We start from the raw sequence: 20747 nt of genomic DNA, 5'->3' as shown, positions 1-20747 counted from the left end.
TGCACCTTAATAATGTAGGAATATCCCAATATCCCAATCGGAATGTATTTACATTCAACGGTACAGATTTCCACTATCCTGTAACATGGCGATAGCCCGAAGTATAAGATAGTAAAGGCTACTTTTTATTTGCTGCTCTTCTCCTTACATGTTATAATGATAATCTCTACAAGGAGAACATCATTATTTTGTTTGATTGCAATTTTCGACCACGTAACCAATTATATCTGGCACCTGTATAACCTCACTAGCTCCTTTATCCTAACAGCTCTGCTATTCAATGTAAAGGTTTTCGTTAGCTGAAATTGCATTTATGACATACGGAACATTCCATCATTAGATGTAAGTTCGTTACCCCTGACATCCTTATACTTGAGCTTAGTTTTAATTCGTTTTTATTGCTTTCATTTCCTTTTATATTCTCTTATAGACTTCCTCAGATCTAAACTGACATCGTATGACAGTACAACAATTATTAGTTTCTTCCTCACAAACCTCAATGCTATAAAACCAGCTTCCTTGAGAGAATTACTTCTTACCCTCTTGTCTGCCCATCTTCGTTTTCCTCTTTAAGTATTATTCCGTTCCTGATGGTATTTATTCCCTTTAGCTTCAGTCACACATCTGTAATGGCTGTATCGATCTCTTTAACATCCATGTGCAAACAGACTGGGATTTGCCAGTGGCTTAAGGTAGCTAAAAGTCCGGTCTAACAAGGGCCTGACACAGGATCAAACCTTTTAGAGGTCTAGAACTGCTGGAGGCCTATCTGAAGTACGTGATATGCTGTCCGGGAGTCACCAAAAACTGGTATCTGTGCCAGAAACTGCGAGTACTTATTGACTGGGACCTACCAAAACCCAAGACCTACCTAAAATTAAGATTTTATAAGGAGCCCGGAGCTACAGCAGACCAGGAATTGCTGGAGACTCCTAGTGACTGACAGCTCTTAGGTTATGGGGTATATTGTACATGAAAACAAAGCATAATGATTTCCTTAAGTACATTACTAAACATATAATACATAAACACATAATCAAAGATAATATTTAATTAAAAAATAAGCACATTCTGCAGTTAAAGCTCCTGAAAAGCTTCGTGTTCTGTGGGTTTTTTCGAAAAAAATCATACCTATAAAGTTATAGCTTTAAAATAGTGCCTGTTTCTGTAACAAAAGAACATAATTCAGCCATACTATTTCATTAAAATACGAAAATACGTATAGACAAATTTAAATATTCACCATTTATACATGAGCAACCTTTCTTATTTTAGGGAAAAGGGGGAAAATCTTAAAAAGTATAATGTAAATATTTTTAATTTAAGTATTGTATAAATATTCATTCGTGTTTTGTCAATCTAACGTGTATGAAGAAGAAATTATATACATTTATCTTATTTAGTTTATAAAGTGGAATTCTCACTTTAAAATAACTTTAAATCGACCTTAATTTTTTTAAGGTAAGATACAGTTTTTTGACCATTGGATTTTGTTTTTGTTACCTTTTTATTGTTCCAACTATACTGGTTATTGTTTGAGTTTAAATTTATCGTGAAACTTTTAAAATTAATAAATAATCATCGTAATTCAACGGTTACGGAATTCCCAAAAACAGTATGTTTTAAAGGCACAGAGAACTTGAGGCCAACGTTTTAAAAAAGAAAGGCAACCAGGTTACTGACCTCTCCGCGCAGCCGTCTGCTCTTTGGAGTCTGATACACGTATATTAATGTTCGTACATCAATATTCATTTAAACCCGTTTAATTTAAAGAAAGAAACACTTCTTTATTGAGACTAAATAATAGTAATAATAACAATAATTTTTTATATAATAATTTATTATTATTATTATGATTATGTTCTTAATTTGAGAACATATTAATTATGAGAAAATTAATTAATGCAGTCAAAATCTTATAAAGCAACTCTGCATAGCATTTTTCACTAGAAAGTATTACCACATGTACTTGACTGTACCACCAACCACCCCATGGCTTCAGCCAGCTCAAACTCCTTCCCTCTTCTACCGAACTAGTCTCTGTATTACCCTGGATGTGTGACTATACCCAAGATTTTCGTCCACATTTCCTAGTTCAGTCTGCTTTTCGCAAACTGGGTATGTCTATGTTACAATAGATGATAAGGTATTCAATTTTAGCATGGCTTCCAATTTCCCTAAGAATAAATTATATATTCTTAATTATATATTTCCGCAGAGCATCTGGGGAATGAAATGAGCTATACACATGACACTTGTGTTGTAACGTACTCCTACCGTGTTATATTACTCATACGACTTGGACACAAATACTGCGAAATTACAGTACGTTTCTACTCATGAAACGTGTAATAAAAATATTCTTTTTAGCCTTACAAGAACATACCAAACCAAAAGCTTATATCTTGTTATGTAAACGCTCCGATATAATTAACAAATAATATTATAAAGGTTAACAACATTTTATTTGGACATTGCTAATAAAAATTAGCACTATTAGTCATTAAGGGACGCCAGATTAAAATTTAAATCGCATTTATCTTCCTTTAAGTCAAACAAATCTCAAGCAGTAGGAGTTCAACCAGATCAGATCAAACTAGTATCATGTTCAACAGAAGTATCAGTGACCTACGCAACTGTAGGGCATCCGAACCTCGTTGTCAGGGGAAGGATGGGGGACCGGTCTCGCAGAGATGGGCGTGGGCCCACTGACCCCGGCCAGTGGTATATAACTCCAGCAGCGCTCTAGTTGCTATATTGTCACACGCACCCCTCGCTCCGACAACATGTACAAGCTCGTAAGTACCTGATCAAACTATAATGTTCAATTTTGTGTTAAGTGGTGATAAATAACTTTTATAACTTAGCAATATCTTTTAAAGAAATAAACTAACTGTTTTAAAGTGAAAATCACACAAAAGACAGTAATTACTGTATTAAGAAAAAGTAAATAAGTATTAATATATTTACACATTGTTGGCGTAATAAAACCGAAAAGTATTCATTTTTATCACACACAAAAATGACAATTCCATACCCAATAGTAGAAAATAACACATTGATTCCAACGACGCTTGGAATGAACAATACAGTTCTTTAAACCTAACTAAACTGCTTAAGCTCTATCATTGGTAAAAGATAAAACGCTTTGATATAACAAACCAATAGTATTTAAATATTTTTCGTTTATGTGCATAATCTAAAATAAAGCATAGGCGTTTATTCCATTGGCATTAATCAACTTCAGTAGGTAAATGCGAATGAAAATTTTGCTTGGATTTTTTATTTTTCTTTTAATAGTAAACAATGACTAATAATATATTATTAAGAAAAAATTAAGAAAAAATGTAGCATAAGACATTAATACAACTGACTTCATCTTGAAGGAAGTTAACAAATTTACAAAGAAACACTACTCTTGAGCATCCTGCTATTTTATTACTGATGTCACATCTTTTCTTTTTCCTATTAAAATCTTTCTGAAATGGTTAACTTATAATAGTTTGTTTCAAAAACTTTAAAAACTGTAATAAATGTAGAATATTCAAAACAATTAAACTTTTTAGTGATAATAATCACAGCTGGAGTTATAATATAATATATCAAGAATTTTGATACTTTTGACATGTCCTTAATGAAACAAGGCTAGATTCTAGTATAGAGTACAAAGGTTAATTTCGTGAAGTATTTCATAATTTGGATGAAATACTAACTTGTTTTTAAGGTAACATTATTTGTATCGATTACTTTTTAGCCTTCTTTACTTCTGAGCGTCATGACTTGTACAGTAGGTTATTTGGCAAAGATTAGAATTTTGGCTATATGTTCATTATAATATTAAAACTTTCCCTACTTGGAAATCAGTATTTATTTTTCGCAACAATTTAGAATTATATTTATTCAGACCGGTAGGGAAGACAATCTGCGTTATTAATGATTAGACAAACAATCAACATCAAAATCGCTATTAGTCTGCATGTTTACCATTGAATGAATAGAGGGGTTTTCTGTAACGTAGGAATTGCAATGTTTTACTTAGGAAAGTAAAAATGCCCACAAAACAAATACAACTTTTTGTTTATACAACTTCTGACTTCACAGAACACTATACGGTACCACGTGTGACGATAGGGAAAAATCATTTAAATCTAAATAAAATATATATTTGATATGACACAGTTTTATGTAATAAAGTTCTTGTATTAATATAAACTATATGTTTTATTTTTTTTATTTTACACTGAAAATACAAATTTAATTAAGTGAGTGCTAGAGCGTAGTATAGAAACAAATTTAGTACTGTTTCATAAAGTAATACTTTGTATTAACTATGTTCTCATTTATCTGTATTTATAATGTAACTTAAAATAACAATCTATGTAATTGCTTTTTAACTAACCAGAGCAATAGAACGGTTTACAACATTGCGTACACTTTTTTAAAACTATGGCCTGCAGAGTTAATCGAAACATGTCATGGACAAAAAGGTTTTGAGAAGTCACCACGCCAAAAACTACACAACTTATACACAATATACCACGTGTTTGCACTAATGGCTATACAATTCTCAAGAAAAGAAAAAATTAGATATGGTATGAAACAAAAATATTCGAAATATATTAAGATATTTTTTTGTTTAACTGAAATAAATAAATTCAGTTTTGCAATACCATTTTCTCAGAAAATCGTGTATATGATAATAATATAGTAAAACTGACGTGTAGGGGGGAGGAGTCAGTGGGCGAGCTCGGCAAGTACAGTGGCGAGAGTGCCGCTGACGCAACAGTAACAGCTGATCCATATTATGTGATGCTTGGCGAGAAGCCAGTCAGCTGTGAATACTGACCAATTCGTCTTTCAGCCCCTATTATAAACATAAATTTGACACTCCAATCAAACGTAATGCCATATATATTGTATCTGACACATTATGTTTCTCACTGTTATCAAACATTCTTAGGCTTATAATTAATTACACACAATGGAGTAAATCGAGGGAGCCGTTAACTATACGCAAGGTACCTTTACCACAATATTGTACATTAGAGGTTACCCGCGATTTCACAAGAATTTTAATTTTTTTAACCAGGGAAGCTGTGAAAAAATTATTTTTAAATAGAGTTCATAGATAAGTGATAGTTACTGAAAGATATTACCATCTTCGGAAAGTGAAATTGTTTTTATAGTTCTTTTTTTTAATGGAAATACTTTTTCAATAGCGATTTGTTAGAGCAGTAAAACATAATTCGAGGAGAAATATAATCGTTTCAGCAAATTCAACGGTTTTAAAGAATATGACTATGTTTATACCACCAAGCAATCACAATCCTAAATAAAAGGCCAATTGCATAAAAATTAGCAATATTGATTAATTACTTAAAAGTTATTATTACTTTTGGAAATATTTATCAGTATCGGATTTTCTGATTCATTAATCTAATTAAATAGTTTCAATTACTTTTTCATTCTTTTTTTTGCCTTTGGGTTACCTGAAAATTGTTATTTTTTTCAGATCCTCCTGCCCCTCTTCTTCGCCGCCGTCTCGGCTGGCTATGCTGTTGCCCCTGTCTCCTACGCCGCTCCCGCAGTGAGCTACGCCGCCCCCGCTGTTAGCTACGCTGCCCCCGCCTTAAGCTACGCTGCCCCCGCCGTCAGCTACGCCGCCCCTGTTGTCAAGAGCTACGCCGCCCCCGCCTACGCTGCTCCTGCTGTATACGCTGCTCACGCCCCCGTGGCTTATGCCGCCCCCGCTGTCAGATCCTATGCTGCCCCAGCTGTTGCATACGCTGCTCCCGCTCCCGTCGTGAAGGTTGCTGCTCCCGTTGCATACGCCGCTCCCGCAGCCACCTCCTACGCTAACACCTACAAGGTCTCCAACACTGTCAGGGCTGTCGCTCCCGTTGCCTATGCCGCCCCCGCTCACGTAGCTTACGCCGCCCCTGTTGTCAAGAGTTACGCCGCCCCTGCCTACGCTGCCCCCGCCTACGCCGCCCCCGCCTACGCCTACGGTGCTGCCTACGGTTACCACTGAAAAACCTACTAATTTATTATTATGTTGTACATATGCATGTAAATAGCCCTTATTTATCATGCTATAAAGTTAAAGTTACCATCTAATCAAGTGTATTTCCTTTACCTGATAAGACCACTTTTATTAAGAATTCGTTAAAGTAAAAGTTTGAACAAATATACTCTATAAAAAATTAAGGTAACTATGCAATATATAGTTATGTATTGCTGTACTAAATTGTGAGCATCGTTTAAAGTTATAAGACTTAATAACGTCCAATTCTACCAAATGTTCAATGACCAAATACTCTGCTTCTATCGTTTTCCCAACCTACCATGTGATAGTGAGGACTCCAATAATCACCATCACCAATATTGTCACACTTTTGACGATAGCAGAGGCACAAAAATAAATGTCTGACTGTAACAATGTATCGATCTCCTTTCATTCTCAAGACGCAAGTACTTTTTACGGTGGTTTACACACTAGACTAGGTCACATGAACAATCTTAAGTAGTCAGGGCGTGGTCTCTCGCAGCACAGACCTCTAGTAGTTTCACTAAGGTGGACTGATAAATAAGGGAATAAATTTTCTAAACGATGACAAGACCAAAAGATATTCCCAAACCTGTACAGTTCAGTAAACCATATTGGATGACTTGATGCTAAACGACCTCTGCGGGTATATACCCTCTACTATGGGCAATCCTAAAGTTGTTATAGGCAGTCATACCGCATATTTCCTGTATCTTCTCAAACAATTTCGTCTGTTCTTGTATATGCATAAAGAGGTATTGGCTGATGATTTGTTGTGTCGTCGGTCAAGGTTGAGAATTTTATATAATTGATATTAATTATATATGCATTATACCAAAGTTGCAGATGGTTATCATTGCACTCAATCTAATTTGTTTTACTCAGAAGTGTATGACATCCTTTACTCACTAATTCATCAAAGTAACAGATTTTAACTAGCTTTAAGCTTTAAGTATGTAAAATTAATGAGTAAGCAGATTTAAACCTTCCACAAGGAATTATAGGCGTTTATAGTTATCATTTTGGGTGATTTTTTAACCCGATCCAAGTAAAAGTTACTGACAATTTTGATAATACAATGTAGGGGTACACCACGTGTAGCTGAGATCGCATGTAAAATTGAACCTGTATAGTTTATTTTATTCTTGAGTTTCCTTCGGATAGATAGATAGACAGACAATCACAAAGAAAAGAAAATCTTAAATCGTCCTGCCATACAAAAGAGAAATTGTATCTACTGAGTGATAAGAATCAATGACATTCAGCCTAATTCCATTGTTGGACATGCAGAGAAAGTACTGCAACACAAGAGTGCTCTGAAATCACATCTCGTCACTCTCTTTTACATTTTCCACTATATTATTTGAAGAATGTAAAAGAGCCATAACGACACGACCACTTTCACTCTATATAGAACGGGCTTAACTTAACTTAAGTACAGGATATGTTATTTAAATGAGTCAGCTCATGCGCCGAAGTCTTGCCGGCACCAACAAGCGTTTTCTCATCATCCACCTCAAGTAGTAAGCCTTTTGTGGCATCTCAACTCTATGAATAAAATTCTTACATTTAATAAACTCATATGAGTGTCCATGTTTTGTGTACAAATTTATATAATTCTGCTAATTTTCCGTTGCCGCCATGATTAGCTATTAGATCAATATAAAAATGTTTGCTAACGCTGAAAAAAATCCTACGGTATGAAATGCAACATTCGAAGGTCGTATGACAGCATCGAACTTTATATACAATTTATATATAAATGAACCTCCATATAAATTTCAAGTCTATAGGTCAATTCTTTTTGTAGATATCGTGCGGACAGACAAACATTTTACTTTTTAATCTAAAAAGGTTGGGCACCTCGTCTTGTTCATTAACAGCCTGCACTGTGTGCCTCTGGCCGCTGCGAGGTTAAACACGTTATCATAATACGAATAGAACAGAGGTACTGTCCATAATATGCTTTTTATGATTATATTTATAAAATAAAATATATACCACCAATTTTATTTATTTATTTGTGCTGTATATGTTGTTATTCTATCTGTTTTTGTTTCCAAAATCAGTGATCCTGTCCTATATGTTTTTTGTGTTGTGTCTTCTGTGTTTATTATATGTGTTATATAAGGTTTCTCGTGTTGTTTACAAGTGTTTTTGAGTGTTACTTTACAATTCTTACGTTTATGAAAGGCTAGATTTATTGTATTGTATTGTGGCCGACTTCAGCTTAAAGTAGGCAGATTCCATTCATGTTGGGTTTGAGACGTTCTTAGGACTATTAACCATAACCATCTGTCTAATCAAATTAATCAGTTGCTACAAGATAAGTAATACTTATTTTCAATCATTAAAAATGAAATGAAAAGTAATTAGGTTTGATAGCTCAAAAGAGGTTCTTTCAATGAAACTCTGAATTTTCATACTAAGTTCTAATGGCAATTTATTAAGCAGCCTTGTTATTCTGTATTCCAAAGTTGATGTCCCATAGTTGTTAACTTGTCTATTAACTTTGAATTGCCTTCTTCTCAGATTATAGTCTATATTTTGTTTAATTCTATAGTTTGCCTTAAAATAATTTATAATCTGTATAAATTGCTAATGAATCAAATTTTATGATAGCTAGTAAAGAAGATTAGTTTCCATGAACTTTAAAAATTCTGTTCAAAATATTTTTAACGGGTACAATATATACTGAATTACAACATAATATACTTGTATACTATAACTAAACATGGACTGTACCAAAGTGAAATAAATTAATCTTTTAATAGTTAATGGAAATATGCACTGAGCCTATTGCATTTTTAAATGACTATCTTTAACACATTTTATAGGTATGTTAAATGTGAGTAAAATAGTATGATGCTGTCAAATATAATACAGAAATGTATTCTATTTTCTTGGAAAATCAGTGCTTGACACCTACAATTACCAGGATCAATGAAACAGCTAAATGAATGACAATTAGGCTTAAGGGTTGTTCTTGGTTAAAATTTACTCTTGGGTCTTTATGCCAAGAATTATGCTTTGGGTTTCTGTACATCTATTTCAATTTAAAAATTATCCAAACATTAGGTTTAGTTCCTGGGTATGTCTCAGAGATATATATGTACATCCTTGTGTACCGTTTAAAATATATTATTATCGGCATTTTTACTATTAAAGTTTAGGCTCGTTTATATAAAGTTTGAAGAGCCTAAACTATAAAATACTTTCTTGAATTAAGCCATAATTGTAACCATAATATTCACTTACTTATGTTATGTCTTAAAAATAGTTTTAAAAAACATTTAGTAATGGATCACCTATACCAATTTTTACTAACTTTCCCAACATTATTAGGTAATCAACCAAATCAAAAGCCTTGTTGGATCTGTTGCTATCACTAATACATATTTATTATAATTTAAGGCACTGTATATATCATTACTCAAGACTTCTAATAAATATATAGTTGATTTCCTAGGCATCCGTATTATTTTCTATTTACAATTTCGTTTTCCAATCAATACTTTTTAGTTGTTCACTTATGTAATGTTCTAGTAATTTTGGTATTACCGAAATTAATCCAATCGGCCTACATATTTAATGCCCTACTAACTAAATTTATACTAATATTTTTTATCCCATAATTTCCTACCTTTATATCGTTAATTTCAAACGGATCTCCACACACAGACATTTCAGTTTTTACTTAAAAGCGTCTTTGAATTGATTGGCCTGAAGTACAATTTCTGTTTCATTTTTCTGTTTCAAATTAACTTTTACGCTTTCTAGTACAGGTCTTTTTTCTTGTTAATAAAGTAATTAATTATATGCTATATTTCCTTGTGTCTTTAATGTTCCTATACGTAATTTATTCAAATAATTTTTTTAGGCTGATCTAAGTTTACTAGTTAAATTATTTCTGATGTTTTTAAATAGATGCCAATACTGAAAATTATATTTATCTCTTTTCCATTACCTCCATAATGAGTGTTTATACATCTATTAATGCTTTCTAATTATTATTACACCACTTAATTGGTTCCTTTTTAGTTATAGGCCTCTTACGTATTTGAATTCTACTATTCTTATGCATATTTTCAAAGCTACAGACTGGGTTATTATAAATATCGTCAGGATCATGTACACCTAATATAGGAAGCCAGGTTGTCTCATTTAGGTTTGTATTTATCTTCTTATTACTTAGTACTGTTTGTGTAGTACCCATTGTTCTACCCTCCGTCCTAGTGTAATATCTGCTTAACTGTAGGAATATACCCTGTCCTACTTAATTACTTAAACTTTTATTTTTGTGAGGCCTTTTTATAGCAAGGCTATAATCATCAGACACATCATTATGTAGTTCTGGTATGTCCCAGTACTACGTGAGGTTATCATATGAAACAAAAGCGTATATATATATATATATATATATATATATATATATATATATATATATATATATACATACATACATACACAGAATAAGGAAGCCTACTTCTGACAAAAAACAACTAAGGTGGGTTTTGTAGCAGACTTTAAATGTATAGTAAAAGTTAGATAGTAACCCGATCTTTCATATCTAAAATACAGTATTGACTACGTAACATTTGTAAAAATGTACAGCTAAAAATATTTTTTACTTAAACTTTAGATTTTATTATCTGGATATTTTTTATTCTACGCTAAACAGAGTTTGAAGGAAGGTCGGTATAAGAAGTCAAGTTACTCAATGCTTTAAATGAAAATAAATTAATAATTGTGGTTAAACTAAGTAAACATATGGTTGTACTGTCATTAGCCTATGTTTACACAGAAAAGTTGATTACATCTAAGAGGCTCTTCCAATTAATAATATTTGTTTTCTGTAATGTAACTTTTGTTATCAAGATGGGGTTTCTCGTAACTTTACATATCAGTGGGGCGTAGCTCAGAGGGATTTTTTAAGTAAGATTAGGCTTATACCTTAAACAGTAACCTAAAGGTTAGCCAGTAACTTTTTTGGTTAGGCCTATAAGAATAGGGTTAAGCAGGAACCTTAAGTATGTCCATGTAAAATTTCAGTACAATTGTTTGAATGGTTTACGCTTGAAAGCGTAATGAATAAACTCACTTTTTCGCATTTATAATATTAGTTAGAATGTAGGTTTCAGAAACTCACTTCAGTCAAAAAGATTCTGCTTCTGGCTATTGCGATCTCTTTTCCATTATTTCCAGTGCCATTGTGTAGTTCGTCTTAGTGTCCCAAAGAATAAAATATACATATATACTTAGAACTGAGAAGCCTACTAAGTTAAATGACATCTACTTCTTATTTAAAGTGGAAATAGTTACTAATAGTATACAACATTTCAAAATAATCATATAAAATATGTTTTGTGTTATAGAAATCTTGTTGTTTTTCAGACCTAGAGTTGAGAAAGAATGGCTCGATGAGGGATATTAGTGTTCACACGGAAGCCAACCAGTGTTTATCACCTTATCTGCAAAGATTCGTATCCATTAAAATGGGTTTTATAACATCATTTTAATAATATTAAATAATTTATAAGAAAAGCATTTCCTATGCCTGAAATGTTATTGATTCTTCATGAGCGCTAACTGGAACGAAACGTATTGGGTAACATAGTCGCTGTTATCTGCATTCCACTACTTATGTACTTAATATATTACAAAATTAAAATTTCAAGGAATGTCTCAGCCTCTTGGACGAACTTCAGCTGAAACATCAAAGAATATTTCAACAACTGTTTAATTTCACTTAAATTGTATCGTGAAACATAAATATTATCATTATTTTTCAAATTCTAAAGTGTTCCAGGGAAATTTTTTCTCACATTCGCAATTCTTAAAACAGAAGAGTGTAGACTTCTAAGTAAAAGCATTTATGATGTAATATAATGGAGCATCACATTTCCAAAGTTACCGCGGTCAAAAAGTAAGTTCCGACCGTTAAAAATAACTTCCGGTCGAATTTTTTTACGGTTCCACAATTTATGTTGTCCCGATCGAAACTATATGCTGTATACTAGTTTTCAAGATCTACTTTGGTTCATAACTGTCTAGTACCAGTACTTGCTATCTAGTGCCGTACTAGGGTTTGCATTTTTGTCCCAAAGAAGAAAATAAATTGTACGACTAAAAAGTTACTGCGGTCAAATATGTTAGTTCCGGCAGATAAATTTCACCCCCGGTCTAATTTATTTATGGATCCACAGTTGAGTTTATGCTGTTCCATTTACCAAGAAAATAAATACACGTTTGGAATTTGGGATCCAACTTTGATAAAAAATAATGTACTCCCATTGCTTCTATTCTGTTTCCGTTTTAAGGAGATGATTTTGCCATCCCTCTTTTTGTTCCCTTAGGACAAGAAACTTATAAATTGCACTTAGTTATGTAAGAACCTTTGCGCTGCTACCGGAGTGACAATATATTCAGGATGGGTAAGGTTAGGGAGTAGGGGCCGCCTCCTATCGAGATCCATGAAGAAGAATTAGGGGACTACATCTCAAAGTCATGTCTTCCCAGAAGAAGGGGAGGGTAGCTCTGAACCAGCCTCTCCAGTCGAAGTAGGTAGGGGGTGGTACACCTTTGTTGAGGCTAGCAAGAACCTCTGAGGTTATGCCATCCCTTAGGCTACAGTAAAAATGCCATACACAATGTCAAGGGAATCAATCAGTTTCAAATACCTTACATTATATTTCTGTTAATAAAATTACCTTACCTAACATTTACAGCTGTTGTTATTAAATTGTTTCATAACAGCGTTTAAATAGTACTCCTAATGCATTAGCTGGTTAATTCGTCACTGATGCTAAAAAAATAATATAGTAACTCAGTCTTTAAAATTTGCATTACACTACTGACTAACAATTGTTTTTCTAATATCTTTCAAAATTTTAATGTAAACAAATGTCTCTGCCTTTTTAATGAACTTCAAATAAAAGCGTCAATAGCTGTTAAGTGTCTCAGTTCACTTTGGATTACATGGCGTAAATATTTTAATTATTTTCCAGAACTCTCAAATACATGGAGCATCTCGTTATAAACCTTCCTCGGTCTTTACAGCTACGCCACTGACCCATGGCTTTATAGAACATTGAAACCCAGTGGCAGTGGCTGGGGGAAGGATGGAGGACGGTCCACGCCGGTAGATGGGCGTGGGCCCACTGACCCCGGCCAGTGGTATATAACTCCAGCAGTGCTCTAGTTGCTATATTGTCACACGCACCCCTCGCTCCGACAACATGTACAAGCTCGTAAGTACCTGATCAACTTCACTCAATGCCTTTCTAATCATTTAATAATTTTCGTATCTTACCAACTTTTAAAATTTGCAACTTACATATAGTTTGATACTACATCATTCTTAGTTATTTTAATACTTCTGCCGATAAAACAAATCCCTTGCCATTACCAACTAAAAAGAATTTAAATAAACTTATTCATTTTTTATAAATAGCTTACACGAATGTTTTTTTTGTTATTTAAGCTCGAAAATCAAAAGCACGTAAATACGTATATTGATTATGATGTGGTTGTATGAAATTAGATTCTTGTGTTTGAATAAGTGCAATTACTAAAGACATACTTTTTTTATATTCAAAGTTTGTTTATTCAAAGCGGTATTTAAGGCGTAAGTGAACATCTCGAGTCACTCTTTACTCCCTATGTGCACTAAAAGAATTAAAAAAAAAAGATAATCGAGACGGTTTTAAGATAATGTTTTATTATAACGTATAACTTGCTCATGAATTTTTAATCAATAGTTTAGAAGAAGTTTGGAGAATAACTCAAACTGTTCAGTAATTTTAAAATTTTATATCTCGGTGTGAATCCATCAACTTTCAAATGATATAAGGACCATTCCAGGAAGAGAATGTACAGTTATTAACATAATATTAATATTAAACATTACTTTTAAAACAACAAAGAAGACAAAAATTTTTTGAAATAACTAACCTATTAACCTCTTCTAAGTAAAAAATGAAATGCAAACATAATCTTTTCTACTAAGAAAAAATTAAGAATTTGCTTGAAAACGCGAAAGTAAAACCATTAAAATACAGCCAAAATCATAATTTTATATAAAAATGAAATTGTAATAATATGAAATAAACTATAAAAGTGCGATAGGATTTGCATGGGCAAACATTAAAAAGAGATTTAGGACGATGTATAGACAAATTAAGTGTATGTATATTAGTAATAATTCCCGATTAAGTGTTTTTAATTACATTTTATGATATATATCGTTGCTTGTGCAGTCGATAGTTGTCCTATAAACTCAAACAATCTGTAAATTTCTGTCATTCTTGTAACATTTTCTAATTTATTTGTTATACTTGTTTATGCATCTCAAACGGATTTCGAGATATTGAGTACATGTAAACCCTATCAGAATAAATTATTGATATATTAGTTGTCACAAAATCTACCTATTTATTCGTACTAGTTTTAATACTACCCATATTGATAGTTTTAATCAACTGAAAATGCAACATTGTACTTTGGTATGGCAGCTAAACAATTATCAAATATGAGTAAAAAAAACCCTACTGTGTCAAATAAATAATAATAATTGGTAATTTTGAGTAGGAACATTATTTTACTTGAACTAATATGTACCTACACTGTAATAGCTAAAACATTTTTGTGAAAATCATTTCCCAAATAAAATATATATATATATGTATATATATATATATATATAATATATATATATATATATACATACATATATATATACATATATATATATATATATAAGCACCTATTTATAGAATATAAACATTTTTCTTTATATCATATAACACTTTTTGTATCTAAAATTCAAATATCTCAATTTTATTCTATTATATATTATTTTTGATATCGCATTCTCTTAAACCATTTATAAACTACATACCATATCTCTCAACGTAATCAGTTATCCCACCAGTTATTGAGGACGCGTTACTTTAGTTTTATATATCAGAATATCAAAAAAGATTTACTTTCAAATAATGTTCTATCAAATAATTTTTCATTTTAAAACTAGTTCATGATGTTTATTACATTTCACAGTAAATAGACACCCAATATCTGGCGTAAAGCTAATTCAATACCTTCAGACAGAAAACAAACATGCACAGTACAATTTGTTACGGATAACAATATTCATAATTGAAAAAAGCAATAGTAGAGTATTTTTGATGCTATATATTTGCTTAATTTCAACAAACTATTTGCTTTAAATTCAGTTCACAATGAAATTTAATATTACTGCAAAAATAACTGTCTGCTGATTCTCCGAAAATATAAAATGATACGACCTACTCAGATTAAATATTGAAATTCAATAATATTTGAATAGTATTTGTTTGGTTCATCGAAACTCATGTTACATTTATGAGTTGATTTAATTGTATGTTTTAAAAAACTGCCAATGTTAAATTTTAATTTAATTTCTAAATTACGAAAATTCTAATGGTTTTTTTTTTCAAATACAATACCGTAAATATTTTGGCGTGGCTTGTTTTGAAATACTAAGTGATAAACAGTATACATTGAATTAACAAAACATTAAGTTATCAAGTACGGCACTTAATTTTGTTAAATGAATCCTATTAGTTCTCTTAGGGTCAAGTTATTAAATTATAAATGTATGCATACGTTTGTCAAAAACAATAATGTATCGGAAGTAACCACGTGCAAAGTTTGTGTACTTACCTAGACTCACAGAATTTTGTCTTCAATCCATGTACTTATCGTTGACTGTCAAGTACAGACCAATATCACCCACTGCTGTGTACTTTGGTATTGGGTGACTTTATCATTTCCGACATAGTTAACAATTTCAAAAACTACGAAAAATGTACTACTTGAACTCACACAGAACCTTTCCAAAGAGTATACACAGTTAAGATTACCAAGACTGAAATTATACTAATTAGTTGATTTCACCACTGAAGTCGTCACTTCTCGCCAGATTGCACCATCGGTAAGGATATCTGTGACAAACGATTTTTCAATTTATTAATTAACATTTTTTACATAAGGCATAACTCATATTGTAATTATTTTGTAGGATGAAGGTTATAGTATAATATTTTAAGTCAAGATTCTGCCTTATATCCTGTTTTTCTCTTCCCTTAACATTTTACATTCGAATATGCCCACATTATAAAATTTATTCATTTATAATAGATGTGAGTTCCACAAATGACGTGCAGGAATATTGAAAGTTTATTATATACAGCTGCCTGATGAAGTAGAATTGATAATAAAGATGCATCCCCTACTAGTACTTCTAGCACTAATTTCAGACATACAAACTAAATACCTTGGACAAACATAGGACTGATGCATGCAATGTAACAGATTAAGCAGGTGGAAGTATCAAATTTGTTTGGATTTTATAAGTAATAATTGCTCAAAATAAGCAATTACGTCCTTAGTTGAAGATCAGATTAAAACGATCAAAATTCTAGTTATTAATCACCACGTCACAGTAATTGAATTTTCACCAGCACTATTCCTACATCGAGCGGCAAGTATTGAGCAAACCGCTTGAGAGCACGGACGAAGGTAACCCTCTGCTGCACATCAGAGACAACTGGTCAATTACCCTTTTTAGTTTTTTTATAATTACTGCCAAATGTGTTTCTTTTCTCACTGTAAACTATCTCTTTGTTATCCAGTATCAGTATTACAAAAGTACAGATTTCAAGTATGGTAATATACCTCTTACAGCCCATTACAGATACTGTCGGTTTTGGTTTTATTCAGTTTTACTCCATGCCCTATAAGGAGTTCATTAGTAGTACACAATTATCAATGCCACTAAGTGTAATGTGGTATAAAATTTTAATTGTCAACTTACACGTGGAACTTTAGGTGTTGGTTGAAAATAGTTGTCACCAATGCAGAGTAAAAGTTTGTATGGATTTCAGCAATAAAAGAAACTAAAAAACCGTTTGTGGTAAAACAATATGACATATATCATGATTGGACTACAATGTGAAATGTAGTGGGAGGAGTCAGTGGGTTTGTTCCGCAAGTACAGTAGCGAGAGTACCGCTGACGTAACAAAAGTAACAGCTGATCCATATTGTGTGATCCTTGGCGGGAAGCCAGTCAGCTGTGAACTCCCGCCAGTCCGTCTTCCGACAGCCTCGCCATTGTTAACCTCAATTCGATAGCCAAATAAAACCTGATGTCATTTGTAGTCCGTAGCACGTAGTCCTGATAGTTGTCAAACACGTTCACATTTCCACTTGTGGAACAAACACGTACAATGAGGAAGTCACTAACAGGTGACAAGTCACGCATAATTTGACGTTGCGTATTCTATTATCCCCACCGTAAAATGTGCATCTGTATGTCTATAGCAAATGTTGAAATAGCTAATCTTAATCTGAAATATATCTCTAAAGTCACGCAGATCACCAAACTTTTACCCAACATTATATTAGTATGGTGAGATGCAAAGAGAGATTATAATGTATGACAGTAGCATATGCTGTAGTGTATTTCGTAATAGTATAATACGCTATGGTGGAGCTCATTTTTATTGATTATTTTATCAGGCTATACGTGTTGCTAAGCCACATGGTAAAATATCATATAATTGTACCAATTTGTGGACAAGTGTATTTATTCTGTGATTTACTGATTGATATCATAGTTAACCACAAGAATAATGTAAAAATGTCACTAATGCTCAACCATATCTCATCGTGTGACATGCACCATCGTCGAAAGTGAGATTGCCTATATAGAAATATGTAAATAGTCAAAATTTCAAGCCTATATATGTATCAGTTATTTCACTAGATATTGTGCAAACAGACACACAAATATACATACAGACAGACATGAATTAAATATTTAAACCTTTCAAGTAATACGCTTCACTAACACTCAGTCCATACACAAGGTATTCCAAAATATTATCCAAAACTAATAGAAGTTATTAGGCGGATTAGTGTAAATTCCATTTTTCGTCACTATACAGTGTGACCCACAACGAGATTTACACGATAAAGACTCAATAACATGCTAAATTACTAACCGTTAATTTTAAAACTTCAAATTCTTTTCAGTTGCAATATAAAAATTGCTATGTTAAATATTTCTTCTCCAGGAATATTCGGAAAGAGAATTGAAGTCCGAATATTCCGATTGAATAACATTTCTAAAATTAAACGAACGCATAATAATTAATAAATCAGGCAATGAATTCCATCTATAGAACTATAGAACTATAGAACTAACGCTCATATTTTAGTTCTCTCTTATTCTCCAAAAAAGTTTACAACAAAAAATGAAAGGTATATCACTATACAATTAAACATATTAGTTATTCAATCTCTGATATTTCTTTTAAGTACGTGTAACGATTTAAAAAACGGGCTCTATGCCACATTTATGACAGAAATGTAGGAATTAACTTCGCATTTATATGTGTAATTGAAAATCTTCACTATAATATTTAATTTAAAATAATTACATTTTTTTATTTAAATACGAATGATACATGTAATTTAACTTTACATTCAGATCAACTTGGACGGAGACTTTTTATATTTTTCCTATCAGTCTCATCTATCTTCCTATACTTATGATGCATTATTAAATACTTATGATAAATAAACAGACTACAATGTTCTTTATAAATAATAATATCGTACAAGATAGTATAGCTTTGTGTAAATATTGTTCTGTGTATATGTTTCATTTTAGTTTCAAATTAAAAGTCTTAAGTTTTATATTTAAATTGTAATATATATATATATATATATATAATATATATATTACAATTTAAATATAAAACGTAAAAATTTTAATTTGTAACTAAAATGGAACAACATAGGCCTATACAGCTATTCAACATCTACAGATTACATACTAAGCTTATATAATCTGTAGATGTCGAATAGCTCGTCCGTCAAACGTAAGTATTATTGTTTTAGAAAACATAATTTTAATTTTAGATAATTTTAAATCTAATTAAATAAATAAATTCTGGAAATTCATAAGACATATTTAGTCTAATTTAACACTTTCAATCGAGTTTGAACAAATGCTACAGTTTATTTTGAACTTGTTCTAAATTATATATAAATTATATTATTATTTTTATTTATTGCTGGAATACCGTGACGAATTAAGCTGCAGAACAATACATTTGTATACCCAAACATTAAAATCAATGTCATAAAAAACAAAACACTGAAAATATACGATTGAATGGAATTTCGAATTATAAATTGAAATCATGTGTTGATTAATTTTATTTAATCATTGGTTAATTATTTGTAGTTATAATTTAAAACTGTAATTTGAATATTTATAAACATAAACCGTACAAAATAAAGAGACAGTTAAAAAAACCTGAAGAAAGGGTTAATTAACAAATTCGTTCTACAGAATTCTGTGTATGATAATGTATTGATTTACGTAATATCAATACGTATATTATACGTATATTATATACGTATATTATACGTATATTATATACGTATATTATACGTATATTATATACGTATAATATACGTATATTACGTATATTATAACTCCTAACGACTTTATTAATACTCCTAGTTAATTAATTAAATTTTTAGTTTAATGCTACCTTTTAAAGTTGAACTCGTTTCTTACAATGATTGTAACTGCTTTTCAGATCCTCCTGCCCCTCTTCTTCGCCGCCGTCTCGGCTGGCTATGCTGTTGCCCCTGTCTCCTACGCTGCTCCTGCAGTGAGCTACGCCGCCCCCGCTGTTAGCTACGCTGCCCCCGCTGTTAGCTACGCTGCCCCCGCCGTCAGCTACGCCGCCCCTGTTGTCAAGAGCTACGCCGCCCCCGCCTACGCTGCTCCTGCTGTATACGCTGCTCACGCCCCCGTGGCCTACGCCGCCCCCGCTGTCAGATCCTATGCTGCCCCCGCTGTTGCCTACGCTGCTCCCGCTCCCGTCGTCAAGGTCGCCACTCCCGTGGCATACGCCGCTCCCGCAGCCACCTCCTACGCAAACACCTACAAGGTCTCCAGCTCTGTTAGGGCTGTCGCTCCTGTTGCCTACGCCGCCCCCGCACCCCTAGCTTACGCTGCTCCTGTTGTCAAGAGTTACGCCGCCCCTGCCTACGCTGCCCCCGCCTACGCCTACGGTGCTGCCTACGGTTACCACTGATCAAACCATTAATATATATATATATATATATATATATATATATATATATATATATATATATATATATATATATGAAGTTGTACCTATGCATGTAAATAGCCTTTATTTATTATGCTATAAAGTTAAAGTTACTAAGTAATGAAGTGTATTTCCTTTACCTGGTAAGAAAAAGTAACTTTTCTTGGGAATTCATTAACGAACCTTTTACCTGATCAAAGAAACATGCTTCAGGAAAGAATTTAATATTCTGCTATTAACTCCAGTACAGCATTTCGGTAACATACTGATAGTTGTTATAAGAAAATCTCTGAATGAGTGCATGTGTATGGGCGAGCGTTCTTATGGACACCACTTTGACAACTTGGAAAAGTTTTGACGATATTAACGTTCTTTTGAGTGTAAATTTTCATAAACCGCAGTTTGCAGTCATAAAAATGGGGTCGAGAGTAATCTCTACTTCTATTATGATCTGGGATAGTATCATGGTATATTTAGAAGCACGACACAATACATAGTTTCAATATTTCGACTCTCTAAATT

The 20747-nt window shown here is 32.5% G+C and overlaps 1 protein-coding gene across 1 annotated transcript; it reads left to right on the top strand.

Annotated features, from left to right (window-relative positions):
• Positions 1-2733: 2733 nt before the first annotated feature.
• On the top strand, positions 2734-20346 carry LOC124355675 (cuticle protein). Its single transcript, XM_046806837.1, has 5 exons — positions 2734-2798; positions 5513-6029; positions 11441-11529; positions 13237-13296; positions 19704-20346. The coding sequence occupies exons 1-5, from the start codon at positions 2787-2789 to the stop codon at positions 20205-20207; spliced, it is 1182 nt and encodes a 393-aa protein (XP_046662793.1). The 5' UTR covers positions 2734-2786; the 3' UTR covers positions 20208-20346.
• Positions 20347-20747: the final 401 nt, after the last annotated feature.

Source organism: Homalodisca vitripennis, chromosome 2 (genome assembly GCF_021130785.1).
Source record: "Homalodisca vitripennis isolate AUS2020 chromosome 2, UT_GWSS_2.1, whole genome shotgun sequence".
Lineage (NCBI taxonomy): Eukaryota > Metazoa > Arthropoda > Insecta > Hemiptera > Cicadellidae > Homalodisca > Homalodisca vitripennis.
Note: the sequence above shows the minus strand (reverse complement) of the source record. Positions and strands in the feature narration are given on the sequence as shown.